The sequence below is a fragment of the Octodon degus genome, unplaced genomic scaffold, assembly GCF_000260255.1.
Source record: "Octodon degus isolate 3935 unplaced genomic scaffold, OctDeg1.0 scaffold00039, whole genome shotgun sequence".
Taxonomy (NCBI): Eukaryota; Metazoa; Chordata; class Mammalia; order Rodentia; family Octodontidae; genus Octodon; species Octodon degus.
This window is the reverse complement of record NW_004524615.1, coordinates 14610125-14628899: the sequence shown is the minus strand read 5'-3', so window position 1 is coordinate 14628899 and position 18775 is coordinate 14610125. Positions and strand designations below refer to the sequence as shown.

General features: G+C 39.7%; 1 protein-coding gene across 1 annotated transcript in view; it reads left to right on the top strand.

Annotated features, from left to right (window-relative positions):
* Rap2a (RAP2A, member of RAS oncogene family) overlaps positions 1-16086 on the top strand; it is a 60819-nt gene extending 44733 nt beyond the window's left edge. Inside the window, exon 2 of the mRNA XM_004631196.2 lies at positions 14158-16086. Coding sequence (XP_004631253.1) covers positions 14158-14395 — 238 coding nt within the window. The 3' untranslated portion in view covers positions 14396-16086. The remainder of the gene's footprint in view (positions 1-14157) is intronic.
* Positions 16087-18775: the final 2689 nt, after the last annotated feature.

Here is an 18775-nt window from a genome sequence, read left to right as displayed (position 1 = left end):
AAAATAAAAATAAATTCCCTAGAGATTCTTCCAAGTGTCATGTGTAGCCATAGGTTATTCCTTTTTATCACTGAGTAGCATTCCAGTGGCGAGTTTACCACAGTGTGTTGATTTGATTATTGAAGGGTATCTTTGTCATTTCTGACTTAAGGCTATTGTGAAGTTTCTCATTTGTATGAGAATTACAGATTGCATTTTAAACCTACAGGACTGTTTTCTAAAGTGGTTCTTCTGTTTTACATTCCACCAACAATGTTTGAATGATCCAGGTTATTTAAATCCATGAAATATGTGTGCATGGCTTTTGCCCATTTGATTGTAGGCATTGTGATGATGGTAGTAACGTCTCACTGTAGTTTTAATTTACAAGTCCTTAATAGCTAATGATGTTGAACATCTTCTCAAGTACGTGTTTGCAATGTTTCCTCTTGAGTGAAACGTCTGTTCATGGCTTTTGCCCATTTTCTAGTTGCATTGTTTTCTTTCACTATTGAATTTTGGGAGTTCTTCATACGTTCTAGAAATGTAGTTTAAATAGTTTCTCCTACTGCATTGCTCACCTTTTCATCCTCTTTACAGTCTTTCACAGAGCCGAAGTTTACATTTTGAATAATAGTGAACATTTATAAAATTTTAAAAACACAATTGTCAAGTGTGAGATTGATTGATTAATTGATTTTGTGGTACTGGGGATTGAACTGGGGACCTTGCGCTTGCCAGGCAGGCACTGTCTTCCCAGCTCTGGTGTTTATTGTTGTATGTGTGAGGTTTAGTTCAGCATGGCTAATTGTTTCTGCATCTTGTTGCACAGGCTGCGCTTCCTCTATTTTGCAAGCTGGTCAAGCATCAATGGGCATATTTGTGTGGCGCTATTTCTGGATTCTTCTGTTTCATTGATCTACATCTGTATTTCAGCCAGTCCATACATTCTTGATTATTGATAATACATGCTGAAGTTCTGTGTACTGATTTCCTATACATTATTCTTTTAAATATTAACTTTCATATAAATATAATAAAAAGCTTGCCTATGTCAGAAAGAGTTATTTTTGTTGGAATAGTGTGAACCCGTATATCAATTTAAGGGAAAACTGGCTTTTCCCCTAAATTTCGCTATTATTGTGTGTGCTGGGTCTCCCAAGCCGTAGACATAGTATATCTCTTATTTAGAACTTGATTTTTTTTTTTAAATCAGCATTGTATACTTTTTGATAGACAAGATCTATACATGACTTGTTAGGTTTATATCTATATAATTATAGACTAATTGTTAATGATATTGTATTTTTTATTTCTCAGTGCATGTTTACATTGTTAGTATGCCAAAAACATGACTGAGTCTTGTATATTTACAGATCTGAACTAACTTAATAGGTCTAGGAAAATTTTTGTTTTCTTCTTTTGCAGACTCTTTGGGATTGCTTAACAGATGAGGATGCCACCTGCAGTTGCGGTGTTTTATATCTTCCTTTCCTGACCTGTGTGCCTTTTATTCTATTGTCTTAAATTTCTGCTTATCACCTTGGCTAGAGAGTCCTGTACCATGCAGCATTACGAGTGATCACTGTGGGTATCCTTGCCTTGTTCTTGGTCTTAAGGTGAAAATATTCCAACTTTCAACACTAAATAGATAATAGTATAAAGTTTTATAGATTTTTTTTATCAAACTGAGGCCATTCCCCACTGTTTCTATTTTTCTGAGAGCTTTATTTTGAGTAGGCTCTGAATTTTAATGCTTTACTGCTTTTTCTGTGTCAATTGATAAGATCATGTAGTTTTCCTCACTAATCTGTTAGGTATGGTAGATTACACTTTGTAAACTTTAAGTTGGAATGCATATCCTGAGGAGGCCATAATATTAGAAAACCCCATAGGAAAACATAACAGTACTATTTTATTTCTTAAGAAGGCTTTAGAAGGTGGGGAAGGTATTGAAATTGTTATTGAAAAAGATTTGAGGCTCTTTGTTGACCAATATAAAATTTTTAAGACTTTGAGAATATGATTAAAATAATAATTCTGAAAAGATTTTTAAAGATCAATTTGTAATGTTGAATAATTAACGTTCCCTTTTAGAAATATGCAAATGCTTGCTGAAGTTGAAGGATAAAATCCCATTCTCTATCAGTACAAATTTAAAACTCTGTGGAAAGATCTTCAACAAGATCCCATTTGAGTATCAAGAGTTTTATCTTGCATAGGAAAATGTTTTTATCTGGAAACAACATCTTTTCAAGACATTCAGATCATCAGTAAAATAGAAATTCAGAAGTACTGTTAAGGTAAACATGAAGTAAATTAGCCTGTCTTTATAGAATATAATTAAGGAAGCCACTTGATAGGAAAATAATTATTTTATAAATTTTGAACTAAGATTATTTTTAGAGTTCATTAAGAACACCATGATATACTCAAACTTTTATAAGAAATAGTATTGGCTAACGGATATTAAAACATCACAGTATGAGTGCATTAGAAAGAACAGCTAGAAGAGGAGGCATGTTATAGTCTCCCTTGGGATCTGATGTTTTAAGTCATGAGATAAATCTGTATTTGGAAAATTAAAAATTGCCTAGAGGCCATTTTTTATTCCTTTTTTTTTTTTTTTTTTTTTTTGTTCAAAAGCACTGCCTACTCTGTCTCCTTCAATAAATCCATTATCATGTTTTTGTGTTGCCTTCAGAATGTAGTTATGCACCTCAAAGCAGTGGTGTGGTCAAGCTTGGGCCGTATAATTGAAGGTATATACTACACTGTGTAGGTGTAGGGTAGGCTGTACTAATATATTTAGGCCTATTAAAGTACACACCATGGTGTTTACAAAATGATGAAATCACCAAACTATTTTTCTGTGACGATATCCCTCCATCCTATAGGGACATGTATTTTATCTCTTTTTTTCAATTAGTTTTAGTGGCACACTTTAGATATACACAGTGATCACTTATCATAGGACGTTTGTATTGTACATGAATCTTGGTTCTGTTTTCCCCAATCCTCTCGCCTGCGGGCAACCCCCTCCTACCTTCCTGGTTGCCCTTGTTTTCCTTCTTGCTCTTCACACTGTAGCCATGCTGGTTTTCTTTTGTTTCTTGGCGGTGGCTACCACTCTCTTATAAGTCAGTAACCCATTGGGTTTTCCTCTATGTAAAAGATTCTGTCTCTCATTTCTGCTCTGTGGCTACTCATCTCTCAAACTTTAAGGCTATGCTTAGATTTTATCACTTTTGAAAGCCTTTTTTGCTTACCTCATGTAACTTTGGCCTGTGCACATACTATATGTTTATCATGGTTAGTATTGTTTTCTAGAAAATGACTACCACAATGATTTATTACATTATATGTTTCCTGTAACTTGAATGCAAACTCCAAGGACCTTGTTTAAATGTGTTGTATCCCCAGCCCTTCACTACCTTGTTAGATACTTAAGAAGTTAATGAAAACCTCTGAAGACCAAATTCTTAGTAACATATAATGTAAATAAGAGTTCAAAAGAATGAAGGAACTCTATCAGGGTAAAGAAAGATTTTAAAAAGATAAAATGTAACCTGTATCCTGACTGGTAGTCAGATTTTAAATGGTGGGGAATAGAAAATTACCATGAATAAGGCAACAGAAAATGATGAGGATCCCTTATAGGAAGTTGTGGGAGGTACAGTTGGGTTGGCCACGAGGAGCAGGCGCTAGGCTGAAGAAGCTGAACAGAGCGGTTTGGGGGGGTGCGGTCAACAGTGCGTAGCTGTTACCAGCCCCAGAGGAGGGAAGTATGCATGGTGTCAGCAGTTGTCTAGGAGTTGATGCGTTACATCTGAGCTTTTATTTCAGGGACACATTCTTTTTTATGTCTGGACAGTGTTGTGATCTTATTCTTTCATTTTGATATTGTTAATTTGCGTAATTTTTTTCTTGATTAGTTTGACACGTTTCTCAATTTTATTGGTCTCAGAACTAGTATTTTCATTTCATTGATTTTTATATTGTCTTCTGTTTTTTATTTCTTTGATTTTTGTTTTTTATAGCTTTTTCTCCTCTGTTTAGTTTGCATTTCTGTCCTTTTTTCTAATTTCTAAGGAAACATAGAAAACTGAGATCTTTTCAGATATAAATGGCTAATGCTATAAATTTCTCTCCATGCACTGCTTTAGCTGCATTCATTTTGATATGTTGTATTTTCATTTTGATTCAATTAAATGTTTTGTAATTATTTTTGCAGTGTCTTCTTTGACCTATGGATTATTTAGAAATATAGGTGTATGGTTCAGTTTCCATATAGTTGAAGATCTTTCAGATGAGTTGCTATTAATGATTGCTAGTTCAATTCCATTATGACCTAAAAACATTTTATGTCATTCGTTACTTTATATCTACTACACAGTCTTTCTTCATGAGTGTTCCCGGTATACTCGAATGGGTGCTGGGGGGGTGAAGTGTCCTATTAATGTTAACTAGGTAAAGTTTGCTAGTAGTGTTATTTAGCTGTCAAATAACCTTCTGATTTTGGTTTACTTGTTTTGTGGTTTACTGAGAAATGTGTTTGACATCTTTAAATATGATTAGATATTTGGATTTAACTAGGATTTTTTTTTTTTTTTTCATTTCTGTCCATTTGTGTAATGTGTGGGGTAGATCTGTCATGCAGTACGTGTACAGTTGGGATCTTTGTGTTTTGTTGAATTCGCCCTCTATTGGCATATAATGCTTTGTCCTCTGCTAAGATTCCTTGGAAGAAGTCTTTTCTTATCAGAGATTACTGCGGGTAAGCCCCTCCTACTTTCTTTTGGTCACTGTTTACAGTTTTATAAGCTATCTGATATCCAAATTTATATATTTAAAGTGGATTTTTTGTAGACAGTTATGTATTTGGATTTTCTTTTTAACCTGACATGAAAATGTATTTTTAACTCCTATGTTTAATGTGATGTTAATAGGCTTCGATTAGGGTTACCTTTTATTTATTTATTTATTTATTTTCACGGTATCTATTGTATCTTTCTAATTTTATTTACTCTTTCAGGTTTCAGATTTTATTTTATTTTATTTTATTTTATTTTATTGTCTTTTTGTGACAGGGTCTCATTATGCAGTTCAGTCTGGCTTTGAGCTCACGTAGCTCAGGCTGGTCTTGAACCTGCAACAATCCTCCTGCCTCAGCCTCCTGAGTGCTGGGATTTCAGGTGTGCACTACCATGCCTGGCCCGTGTATCATTTTCTGTCTTACCCCATTTGCTTTTTTTTTTTAACCCCTTACTTTTGACTGTCCTGCCCTTTTTGATTGTTTTAATATATTTCATTTTAATTTATTGTCATTGTGGGTTTAGGTATTAATAATCATATCTTTACAATCTCCTTAGAATTTATAATTTAGTACCTAAAATGTGAAGAGCATACAAACATGTAGGTCTCTTTTCCTGAGTTTTCATGTCATAGCTGCCTGTATCAGAACTTTCCAAATGGACTTTTATCATTTGTGCTTTGGAAATTTTTAAATATTTTAAAGAAAGAAAGAGGAGATAAATAGTATTATGCTCACCTAGCTACTTACCATTTCTGGTATTCTTTCCTTATCCCTGAAATTCTAGTTTTGCCCCCATACCACTTCAGCCTAAAGAACTTTCTTAAATGTTTCTTTTGCAACAAGTTTGCTAGTGATAAATTCTCCCTAGTTTTTTTTTTTTTTTTAATCTGAGAAAGTTCTTAATTTACCTTCAGTTTTTTAAATTCTCTTTTTAATTATTTATTTATTTGGTACAGAGTCTCCCTGTGCAGCTCAGACTCATAGTGCTCCTCTTGTCTCAGCTTCGCCCGCCCTGAGATTGCAGGCCTGCAGCACCACGGCTGGTTTCAGTGGCAGGCAAGGCCCTGGGAGCCTGGGGCTGGCATGGCTTGCAGTACCAGGGCTGCAGCCTGGGCTCCTGGCTGACCAGGCAGGTGCTTAGGCCGCTGAGCTACCTGCTGAGCCCCTACCTTCAGTTCTGAAGGATAATTCTGTGTTGACAGGGTTTTTAATTGATTCTTTTATGATGTTAAAGTTGTTCTACTTTCTTCTGACATCCGTGGCATCTGATGAGGTCGCTTTGGTCACTTTGTCTTCCTTGCAGTGTGTGCTGTGCGTCCATTGTCTTTGACTGCTTTCGAGCTTTTGTCTTTATCTTTGGTTTTAAGTTGTTTAAACTCGTCACAGGTATGGGTTGCCTTTACCCTGGAGAATTAGTCATGCTTTCTTGGTTCTTTATATGTACTTTTAAGTTGTGTTCAACATTTATTGCTTAGACTAGGCCTTTCACAGTTTTCTGGCAAATGTTTTCTTTCTTTCTCTCAGGAGATAACCAGCTCACTTGCCCTCAAAGTGCAAACTCTAGCTGTTCTTCAGGAGAAAGAGCTTCCTGAAGAAGCTCCTGCCTTGTCAGTTCTGTTTTTAAAATATGCTGTCATATGCACACATTCCTCAGGCCTAGTCTGAAGCTGGAGCAGTGGCTTAACTTGTGGGTCGGATCTCCAAACCTTTATTATCCTCCTTTGGCTCTGTCCCACTCATGTGAAGATCCTATGAGGCTATTTTGATTCACACATAGAATTAAGAAATCCTTTTCTCTAGTTCTGTCCTCTCTTGGATTTCACCCGCTTTCCTCCGTATAGAGGCGCATTTTCCTAGTCTTATGGCCAGAAATACCAAATGTTAGCTTCTCACTCAGCGCTCAGTTCTCACTGGGGATCTTCTTGCAGGCAAAATGAGTTGGGGTCGGGGAGGAAAAACTGGGAAATGTCCCTGTTCATTTTGGATCTTAGGGAGCTCTTTTCCCAGTTCCTTTCATCAAAAAACCGCATTTCTTTGATCTTGGCTTTCCGTATTTTGTTCTGGCTTTGTTCTGGTTTTTTACTCATATCCAGCAAAGAAGTGAAGACTTGAGCAGGCTCCTCCCACCCTGGGCACACTCAGTCCCTTACGCACATTCAGGAGGTTCTTACACACATTCAAGGTGTCTGGGAGCTGTAGTTCCCTCATCGCTTGTCAGTCAGATTTGAGCTATGAGGAATCTGCTCTTCTGATAAAATATTAGCTCATGATTTCTATGAAAGCAGATTGTATTTATGTTACATTTATAAATTTCTCTCTGTTCCTCTTGAGCATGCTTTCTGAAACCAAGAGAAAGTCAAAGAAGCACAGGACTGATTTCTATATTCAAGCTAAATTGTGAAGACAGCCCAATTAAATGAAGAATTCAGTCACTTCAGAACTTGCCAGTTTAAAAAAAGAGGGTGGTCTGGGTTAGCCTTAGTTAGCTCCTGTAGTCCATTGCTAGAAGAAGCATGGATGTTTGTACAGCAAGGGTGGAGGAAAGCTGCAGAGTCCAGCCCGAGCCGTCTTCTTCCTCAGCACTCCCATGACGCCTCATTGGAGGTGGTGGTGTTGTGTTATTGTTGTTGCTTTTTGGTTCCAGGGATTGAATCCAGGACCCCATGCATGCTGGGAGGCGGGGGAGTTTACCATTGAGCTGTATTCCCAATCCCTGGGGAATTTTCTGGAAAATTAAAAATACCAATGTGAAGATCAACCGCAAACCTTCTTAAAACTTACTTCTGGGTATAGTATAAACTTCTGGATGTCCACTGAAACTACACACACACACACACACACACATACACACATACACACACGCATAACCTTACATATCTTTTGAGACATTGATCATACTTCCTGGGATTGCTGTTTATTATGTGAGGCCAAAAATGGTGCAAGAAGCTTTATATCTCACTAATAGGAAAAAAGTAATTAAATTGTAGTACTCCGTTGTAGTTTGGATTCCATAAAATGAAATACTATCCTACCTTTAGGATAATATGTCATTTATTGAAATGAAATGTCCCATGATACTAAGTAAAAGTTGAGACTACTAAATATAGCTGGTGTAATCTCCTTTAATAAAGATTTTTTCTTTGTTCATGTAGATATGTATAGGAAGATAATCTGGAAGATGTTCACCAAAATAGTTATAGGAGTCATCACAAGGCGAAAGATATTTTCCATTTTTTCTTCTTTAACTATTGCTAGGATTTTTTTTTAAATCATGTTGCCTCATTCTGTTTGAGCGAGGAGAGGAAATAAGGAAGCCTGTTTTCATTACCGACCAAAGATTTACTCATGCCTGTGGGCAGGGCCCTGCTCTTACAGAGCACAACTCCTCCCACACGCAACCCTCTTTAACTGGCTTCTTGCCACTAGCCTTTGACCCAAGTGATGGAGAGGACAGAGCTGGCTGTCTACTTGTCGTTAGCTGTGAGTTCACGTCACGAAAGTTGCTCAGCTGCGGTCTGCACAGCCATTGGCAGGGCTGCCTGGGCGGCAAGCAAAGCCTTGGTGCTGTGACATTGTGCCTCTCCAGATTATCTTAGTAGGTGAGATTTTAACATTGGGTGGGAAGTTGAGCAAGGGGCTAAAAAGAGCTTTTCCCATTCTCCTTTCTGAGTTTAGGAGGAATTGTTCAACCTGCTTATGACTGAGAATATAGCTGCATGATGAATTCCCGCGACATATGGCCTCCTTCTCATAAGCCACAATACAGCCCTGCAGAAGGAAAGTGAAGGGCATTGACAGTCGTGGTGTCTGACTGTAGTTCATCACTGATGAACAAGTGAAGAGGATGAGGACTTGATTCTCAACTTGCCACGGTTTAAAACTGTAAATCATAAGTGTAAAGCATTCTTAAAGGTCACAAGGTGGTAGGTGAGGCCAGTGATTCCTAAATTCTCTGAAGTTCAGAATCAGATTTCAGATTCAGATTCAGTAGCTCTGGAATAAGACCCAAGAATCAATATTTGCTGTAACCCTCAGGTTATTTTGATGATCAGCCAAGTTTGCACACCAGAATAAAATATGTATGTGTGCATACTCACACATCAGGACGGCTGTGAGAAAGGAGGGAACATCAGATCCACAGATGAATGCATCCAGTGCTTTTGAGCTCCTGATACTTACAGAGCTGCTCTCTGGGAAGCCCATCAACATTCTACAGCTAAGCGATGCTTCATTCAACCCACGAAGTGCAGCTGCTTAAAAGAGCTAGATTTATTTATTCATACATATGTAATCACACTCATGAATACAATAAACAGTATGGAAATTCATATCAATAAAACAAGTGTTTGTCCACAGACTCTAAACAAATCAGTGTGATCTGCATCAGCCACTCTCTGACTGTGACTGTGCTTAGGAGAAATTGCAAGGACGATACCGAGGTTGTGAAATGCTTGCTGATGCGCAAGATGACGACGCATGATGGGGTTACATTGAGTCCTTAGGCAGCTTTGCATTTTCATCTTCTTCCCAAATGAAGTGTTTAGAAAAGAGGCAAAGGAAGACAGCAAGTAAAAGTGTTCATGAGAGTACAACACGCAATGAAAATAGCTGCCATCAACTACTGAAGAGGCGCCTGTCCTTCCCAGGTAGTATAGTGGCCCTGCCATAAATGTCACTGTATCTCCTGAGGCCACTTGTGGCGCCCCAGTGCCTCAGTTGTGTTACCCTTAAGTGGACATACTTGCTACAGCAGAGGAATGCTGCGGGAGATGTGAGTTCACAGATGGATCTGGCCAGTGTCCGTGAGCCCCCAGGCTTCTTTCCATGGGCTCCCATTTGGCACCGTGTGCTGTCCCATTTGCTGCGCTCTTCCTGGTACCTGCTTGGCAAAGGCATTCCCAGTGTGGGGCCTACGCTCCCTGATCTGCTTTTTCTTTTCTTTTCTTTTCTTTTCTTTTCTTTTCTTTTCTTTTCTTTTCTTTTTTTTTGTATTTTAGGGAAGGGTCTCCAGGGTGTTCAGTGTTCCACTGCTAGATGGGACTCATAGTGATTCTCCTGTTTACAGCCTCCCAAGAGCTGGGATTACAGGCGCGCACCACCACGCCCAGTCTCAGTCGCTGCCTCAGTGCATCCTGGGGGTGGGGCTGGCATGGCAGGCCTGGGGATCGAACCCTGGCCCCTGCCCCTGCTTTTAGCCGCTTTAATCTGCTGAGCTATTTGGCCAGCCCTGTTTATTCTTTTCTTTTGCCTTTGCCTTCTGGTAAACCTGCTTTTTTTGTGGAGGAGTACGCAGACTTGAGTTTTTTTGTTTTGCTAGTGCTGGGCCTGGAACCTGGGGCCTTGTGTGTGTTCCACAAGTGCTCTACCACTCAGCTGCATCCCCAGATTGTAAGCCTGTAATTTCCTTATTTTGTTTATTGTTGGCATCTGTGTCCTTTGCAAAAGTATAGTCATTGTGAGGGCAGAGATCTTTGTTTGTTGTGTAAGTTCGCTCCGCGGGGACTAGTATCCAGCATACAGGAGGATCAGGCAAATGAAGGGACTGAACGGCTGTTTATGATTCAGCTGAAGTTCTCCAAGTAGCCTTCAGCAGTCACATAGTTAGAAACTTTGCAAGTATCGGTGTTTGAACAATGCTGCTGCAAAACAGAGCTGCTTAGGGCCTGGCACATCTTTGAGTCCTGTCAGTGAATCGGAGCATGTAACAAGCCCCCATGTGGGTGCAGCCAACACCTGCTGCCTGGTGCTTTGGTCCCCAGATCTGCGATGGCTCCTCACACTGTCTGGCTTTGCTGCTGCTGTGTACTTCCATATCCATTAGAAGTCAGTCTGGTGTGTGTTGCTGTCACAGGTGTGCCGAGGGCTGAGCCATTACCCTGGTAAGGATGGGCACTGGCTGTGGGTGTGGCCCACTGTGGCTATTGTGTTTTTTAACTTTTGGAGTTGAAGAGCACTTTGGGAACTATCTAGTGCAGCTCCTTTTAGACAGCAAGAAATGGAGGCACTGTTTATGTGAGACAAGTTAGAGGGGAAATTAATCTGAAGTCACTGACAGGTAGAGACAATTGTGAGATGACTTTGCTCTGGGTCTTCCCCTTTTCTTTCTCACCCATCCTTCTTAGAAGCAAGGTCCCTCCAAATCTTCCTTCTACTTAGAGGACCCTATCCTGTGATGCTACCCCTGAACCTTTGGAGATGCTCTCCCCTACAAGTACCACCATTTTCTGTCTTCATTGCTCAATGCTGTGAGAATGCTTTCCTGCTGGTCTTATTACCGTGGTGCCAAGCACAGGATAGAGAAGGGGTTGCAGTGTCAAGCTGCTTTCATGACAGCTGCTTGTGACTTGTCTCCTGGGCTCATTCCTGCCCGACACTGCAACCCTCTGCCTTGCTTTGTGCCTGCCCAGGTGCTTCTTACCTCCGTGGTTAATGTCTTGGGATCCTAACACCTTGTGTCTCAAGCTGTGGTTTCCCCGTCAGTGAGCTCGAGGAAGGGCAGGAAACAACACCTTGCCTTTATCTAGTACTTGTTTTCTCCAGATTATCTGATTTGACCTTTGCTGCAACTTTTTGTGTTAAGTGGGCACAGACATTCTCATTCCTCATGTACTTATTAATGAAATACAGAGATGTACAGGAGATGATTCGCAGCCTCTCCTCAGCAGGATGGAAGCAGAGCCTCCCGATCCTAGTTTGAAGTATTTTCTACTGTTGCAAACTTTAATGTTAGCAGATGAAATATATCACCCTCTGGTAGTTTGAAATGTATGTTATCTTTTCTAAAGATCTTACTTAGTTCTTTTAAATCTTATGAAGTATTGATCTGTATTTCTGTAGCATCTTTAAAATTATAATTTTTAGGAAAGTTTTCTGACAACTCAGAGATAGACAGGTTCTTTGACAGTGAATTTCCATCTACATTATTAAATATTGTTACCAAAGAGTAATGCTACTGCACATGGACCTACGGTTGCAATGTGCTGGTTGCCCTTTTGAGACTCAGATTGTTGGGTAAAATGTATTCAAACTCTTTGATTTAAACAATGTGTCATAGAACCATTGATAATTTCATGTGTTTGCAAGGTTAGAAAAATCCATATATCCCTCTACTATAAACCATGATGATAGACTATATTTAAACTCAAAAATATTTCTTAAAATAGCTCATAACTAATAATAGCCAGCAGGGTCTGAGAGGGGGCACTGAGAGATTAAGGAAAAACTAGACACCTACTAGTGTCTAGTATGGGACCAGGTGGGACCCTCCCTAATGGAGCAGCAGGCCGCAACAACCAAGGACAATCTACATCTTTATATGTGGTGAAAAGTGGGGAGGCGTGTGACAGAGCTGCCAGTGCAAGGTCTGTGTTTTGCTGAGAACCTGAAAGTGGAGCATTCGCAGAGCTGTCTGTGCTGTGTCCAGCAGGGAGGAGCACCAGGGCCAGATACCGCTGGCCTGCCTGCTCTCGTCCCAGCAGCTCGGTGCATGGCCTGTCGATGCCACTCCAGCCCTGAACATGTGGTCGATCTCCTTCCGACCCAGTCACAGCGCAGCCGCTCCCCACACATTCATGTGTGTCTTCCCATGAGGAAAAGGAAACTCAGTTGCATCTTCACAGGAGAAGCAGAGTAGAAGCTGCTCGCATTCTGCCACAGCTGGCCGGGGCTCTTCCCTGCCAGGCTTCTCTGTCCACAAATCAAGAGGGCTGCTAGTGCTGTCCTCAGGGCAGTTTGATTTTCCCTGGGTTCTCCCCTGTGGGAGGCCAGTCCTGGCTACGCAGAATTGCTTGTATGTAAGAGTCCAAAAAGTATGACAAGACCTTGCGTCAGATACTCAGGGCTGTCAGGATGACCTAAGACCAGGAATCCTGGCTTAGAGTTGGTGTCCTGGAAATTCATATAACATCCTTTGATAAAATGGAGTTGTCCAAATCCATTTCCTACACAGTGCTAATAGCCAAACTCTAGACTTACTGTTAATGTTGTTGCTCCCACTCAATTTAAATTGTGTTTCAGATGGCTAAATGGCGCACTACCAAGAGGATGCCCTCTTGTTGAGGACATTCTTAGTTGGACCTCGTGCCCAATCACCAACAGGCATTATCGTAAATGATTACTACCTGTCATTCACCTTCCTGAATGCTAAAACGTCTGTGAATCCTGCCTCAGTTAAGCCTTGACCCTGTGGCGTTTCCTCTTCTGACCAGCTGTGTCCTGTTGCATTTGCTGTCACTTGTGTGTATTTTGCTCTCTCATTCCTTTGTAAATCAGAGGAGTGTTCTACTTAGAGGAACACATACACATCATTTATACTAAAAGTACAAAAAGATCAAGTCTTTTGAGATGACTTTTACATAAAAGTAATTAGACAACTATTTCTAAGATCAAGCATGGTTAACACATATGCAGGCAAGCACCTGGTATTTGTACACCATGACATCTCTCTTGTCCTGTACTACCTGGAAGAGCCATCCTATGAGATGGCTACTTAAGTAGCAAAGTGATTTGTGTCTTTCTCTTTGTTCTTTTTTTTTTTTTAAATTACACTCATAGCTTTATTGAATTATAAGAAAGAAAAGAGATAGCATTAAATAAACACAAAGAGTAAGATGTTTAATCAACTTCAGACTGGAAAGAATAATTATTTTCTTTCAGCTGGCTTATTTGTAACCATTTTATAAAGGAATAAACAATGTAGTTGTACTTGATGGTTTCCATCCTGTTTTTTCTTATGTAGGAACTATTTGAACATCATTGGTTTGAATATTTATAAAATAGAGTAAAATGTTGACAATTATAAGTTGTATTTTTACTCAGTATAGAGCAAGTTATTACATGATCAGCTGTGAAATTTTGAGTAAACATCTCTTAGAATAGAAAAATTTAAGAGGAATTAGTCTGAGATTCTGAGAATAATTTCCCTACTGTGTCTGCAAAGGTAAATTTATTTTAACCTATTCACAACAGGGCTGTACTTGATCTTTCTGGCTGTCAGTGGCTCTGCACCACCAGTGGCTCTGGTCCACCAGTGGTACCTGAATGACTGTCTTGTGGGTCAGCATGTACTGTTTAGTGGTGTGTGCCACCCAGTGAAATGGTGCATGGATAGCCCACCAGTGGTTCAAGTTGGTTGGAACATGTTATAAGCTATATAATTAAAATACCATGTTGAAAAACCCATTTGTGATCTCTTCTAGAGTAGTTTCAAAACAACCTTAGGTGGGTATTGAGCCATGCGGTACAAATAATTCTTCATGGAACTAAAGAGACTATTTATAGTAGAAGATAGTGAAAAACAAAAACTACATTGTGTACCTGTTTGAGCGCTACAATGTGTGTGTGTTTTCTTTTGTCTCTCCTAGGTATGAGAAAGTACCAGTCATCTTGGTTGGGAACAAGGTGGACCTGGAGAGTGAGAGAGAAGTATCCTCCAATGAAGGCCGAGCCCTTGCCGAAGAGTGGGGCTGCCCCTTTATGGAGACTTCTGCTAAGAGTAAAACAATGGTGGACGAACTCTTTGCCGAAATCGTGAGGCAGATGAACTATGCTGCCCAGCCTGACAAAGATGACCCATGCTGTTCTGCCTGTAACATACAATAGCATCCAAGTTTGGCTGTCCCAGACAGGACTTGCCCAGTACTGTAGGCGATAGAGACCTTGCCTACCACATTGCAGAGTTGGCAGGATGCGTGGTGCACTGCAGCCCTTATTCGGAAATGAGCAGTGACTGCCAGATGATGCCTCTGAGTACGTTTGGGTTCAGTACCTACAGTGTTCACCAGTGTCCTCCACCTCCTTATGCATCTGCGACTTGTAGGCATAGCCCATCGAGCTACAGGGTGATCTCATGTGAAAGCAATGATGGCATTGTCGCTGAGTTGACAGAAGCAGCTAGTGTCGAAATTCAAGTGAATCATGAGGGAGAAACCAGAAGAATTCCTATGACCACTTACAGTTAAATATTTTGTCTTCTTTACAAAAAAAAAAATAATAATAATAACTAAAGGAGAATATTTTCCTACTAGAGTACTGAATTTCATTGGGATAGAGCTCCTAGGCAGTGTATTCCGTCAAGTAGCGTAACAGCTGGCCTGCCAACAGCATTGCAGGGAGAGTTTTTGCACAGCTGACACATTTGTTTTTCAGAATCAATGCTTAATTGTAGATGTTATACTAATTTGTGACGTGGAACTAACTCACGCATCACTCCTGCTAGAGCAGAGTCAGAAGAGAGTTGTGTGAAAATACAGTCTGGCTTTAGCGTTTGGTAAATCACCTGCTTTGCCACAGAAAACAGGCTCTCTCAGGGGTTTGGCCAGAATTAAAACCCCAGACCCATTCTCTGTCACCCAAGCAGGGAAGGTCTTTATTTCCTGAACCAGAAGGAAGCAACTGAGGTGGAGAGATCGCCTAGCCTTACTAACAGGAAGCACTCTGGTAGAGTAACTAGTACCACCACGAAGGAAAATGAAGCCATGTTGCAGCCACATGTTCGCGTTTGCAGAAACCTCACAGGACAGTGCAAATACCTGGCATTTTTACGTTCATTAAAGCCGCAAATTCCTTCTCGCCTTTAAGGGCTATGGTGTGATGGGACCCTTGGCTAACCTGCTTTGGAAATCCAGTTTGCTGTAGCAGAGCTTTACTGCAGGCATTTAAACAATTGAATAAAAACCATGTGAAATAATTTGGGCTTAAAAGTAGACCATAAATTATAGAGTGGAAGGTTGAGGGACAAAAAAGGCTTTTATCGTTAATTTTCCTGGAGAATTATATAAAGGTTTTCTTATAACAATTCTGCCCTGATTACTGAAGTGGCAAATAAAGCTGGAGTGAATATTTTGTGCTGAAAAGGTGCTCAAGCTCTGACATTTTTGGTTTTGATAGCCGTGAAGTATTTATCATTTGCATGAGTAATGGCACAGGAAAAACCTATTCAAAAGTTTTACAATCAAATGTAGAAAGGTTTTCACCTCCCTTAGAGTTAGAAATACGGAAGAGATGACCTCGAGCCCACCCTCTGGAGAGAAATTTGGCCTTGAGAACTGCAGTGCCACTGAGCCTGTGATAGACTTAGCGCCCAAATGTCCTTGGTTCCACAGTCTCGTGCAAGTAACCTCTGGTCTTACGTGTGTAACTGAGAGAAGAGTGTGTCTGTGTGTGCATGTGTGTTTATTGTTCCTAAGAATTTGGCACAAGTCAGAGATAATTGCCTATACTGAGAATCTATACTGCAGAATATAGTGTATCAAAAACATTTTTTCTTTGAAATGATTTAACCATCTTTTCTACATCCTAGAAATCATTGATAGCCCCCTAAGTATTTAGTAACTGGCATCAGGCTTCAAGGGTAGAACAAGGCTTGATAGCATTTTTCATAGATGGCAAAACTAAAGAAATAATGTGAGTAAAGCCAGATCGTGTTTATGAGAGAACTTTGAATTGTGAGCATTTGTACAATTACGCATAAATTTTTTGTAGTCTTCAATTACAAAGCACCTTGGTTATAGGACAGAAAAGCTTTAACCAGTTTTTTTTAGGCTAATTTCACTGTGTAAAAGTTAAGTTGACCCAACTAGTTAGAATAATTGAAGATTCAAGAAGTATAATTTATCTACTGAAGTAGAAATACTTGTTAGTAAGTCTGTTGAGTTTTGAAGCCTTTAACTTCTAATAATGATTCTGTGTTTTAGAATTTCATAACAGCAATTTATGACAACTAAGATTGTGTTTTGGAAACAGCTGTAGAGATCCCACAGTTTTATATCATGGATTGCTATGCAGGTGCAAAAACAGGTGAAGTCATGTAAAAGCTGTGGCCCCCTGAGGTGGAAGATGATCTGAAATTGGGGGCTTTGTCTAGAAGTGTTTGTCAGACAGGAAGGTGGGCTTGTACTGTGAAGATGTTGCTAAGCACTGATGCGGCTGCCTGACCAGTGTGTAGGGTCGCAGCATCGAGGCCTCCAAACCGGGGACCTCTTGCCTCCACTGTGGTCAGCATGGCCCCGGTCCCAGCTGCCCTGAGTGACCACGTGTGCCGGATGGGAATGAGAAGCTCCAGAACAGAAGACTACGCTTGTTGGCTCCCGGGGACATCGGGCACTGGGTCACTGCTGACACTACGCCCTGATCAGACTAGCAACCCATAAGTGGAAGTTTTTCTAACATGCCTTAAAGATATTATGGTTTGATCCAAAGACCCACAACTTCTTTAGCTATTGTGGTCAGGTTTTTCTTTCTCGTTTTTTACTTTTATACAAAGGCAGCATTTTTCTTAAGTTTTTTTCTTTTTTCTTTTGATGTTGCAACTTTTTGGTTCCTTTAAGCTGTGATAGTGATGGTAACCGATGCCTTCATTTAATTTAATTTACACAAAACAAGCCAGCATCTGATCAGAAGTATTATATAAGATCTTTAACTATTGAAAGGTGCTTTGATGATTTTTGTCCTTTGGTTTGTAGGACTAGGACTGAACCTTTGACTCCCTTATTACAGTTGCCATCACTTTTCTATGGTAAAACTACTGAAATTTGCTTTTCTATATAAAGAAATGTTGCCTAAGGGTGTTTGGCATTTGTTTTCCAGGGTGGATTTTCCCCGTGTGAATGTCGTCAGTGTCTGCGTGAATTGTTTTGTTTTTTTCTTTTGGGTTTTTTAGATTTTTGTTCCTAGCTGTAGTCCTGTGTTAGCACTGGTTAAGCTTTAATTGTCTCTTTAGCCAATCAAATCTTAAAGACTATGGGGGTCCTTTTCTTTCTTTTCTTTTTCAATTGTCATTGTGCATCTATTAAATCTTGATCAGGGTTTCAAGAATGACTGCAGTAGGTTTTGAAAACAGACTTATCATTATTGATTTGGGGTTTCCCAGAGATTATAGTTCAGTTAGTTGTTGAGCTCTAATACAACTGACCATTTAAAATTGAACAACAGTTTATTGTTTTATAACAATGTCAGTTGTTAAACCTTGACATTTCAATTAAAACATGAATTGTAGTTATAACTCAATGCAAAGTCAACAGTTGTATTTGGAGTTAAATTATTTTAACAAATAAATTTATTTAATGAAACTGTGGATTTTGTTTCTTTTATACACTCTGGTGAGTAAAATTTATCAATACAAAATCATCATGTAATGAATTTAGTACCCTTCATACAGAAATGTTTAAGCCAAATTAAATTGGTAATTCTTCAAATAAAGATTTACACACCTTTTAAAAATAAAAGTAAGTGAGCGTGAGCGTGGTTAAAAACCTATAATCACTCCAGAGGCTGAGGCAGAAGGGTCTGGAGTTTCAGGTCCACCCCAGGTTACAGAGTGAGTTCAAAGGCAGTGTGCAGTACATAGTGAAACCCATTTCAGGAAAGTAAAATGAGATGCTTTTTAATCAGCCGTTATAAACATAAACTTAACTTTGTAAGTGATATTTTATATCTAAGATAGCTGATTAATTTGAACGCTGATGGGAAGGTTAACAGGATTGTCCTAATTAGCATTAATTAGCAGTTGAGCCTGCCAGTGGCACTAAAATGTCCGTCCAGCCCAGCGTGGCTGGAGGCTGTCTTTGGGTTTTCAGGTCATGTGGCTCTGAAGGGGCCAGAAGCTGAAGGTTGCTGCTCGGGGCTGCAGGGCCTGCTTGTTCTATATGGGCCCTGTGAATATTGACAGATGCTCTTAATCGTGTACAGCTCAGCTGCTCTGATAAGGCGCCCATTCATTCCTTAAGCCAGTGTCAACTGTGCCTTTTGGTTATGTTGCCTTCAGACTTGGTTGAAACCCGCTGGCAACATTCCATCAGCTGAGAAGCTTCATTGTTTGAGAATATAAAATAATTTGAATGAATATAACAGAGGCACTGTAGGCTGAGTCTCAAATTCTTAAAGGAAAATGGGCCTATATTTTAGTATTTAATATCTGCTGATTTACCTCATTTGAAGAGTGTTATCTAGTATAAAATATTTCTGTCTACCAAAGAATACAAT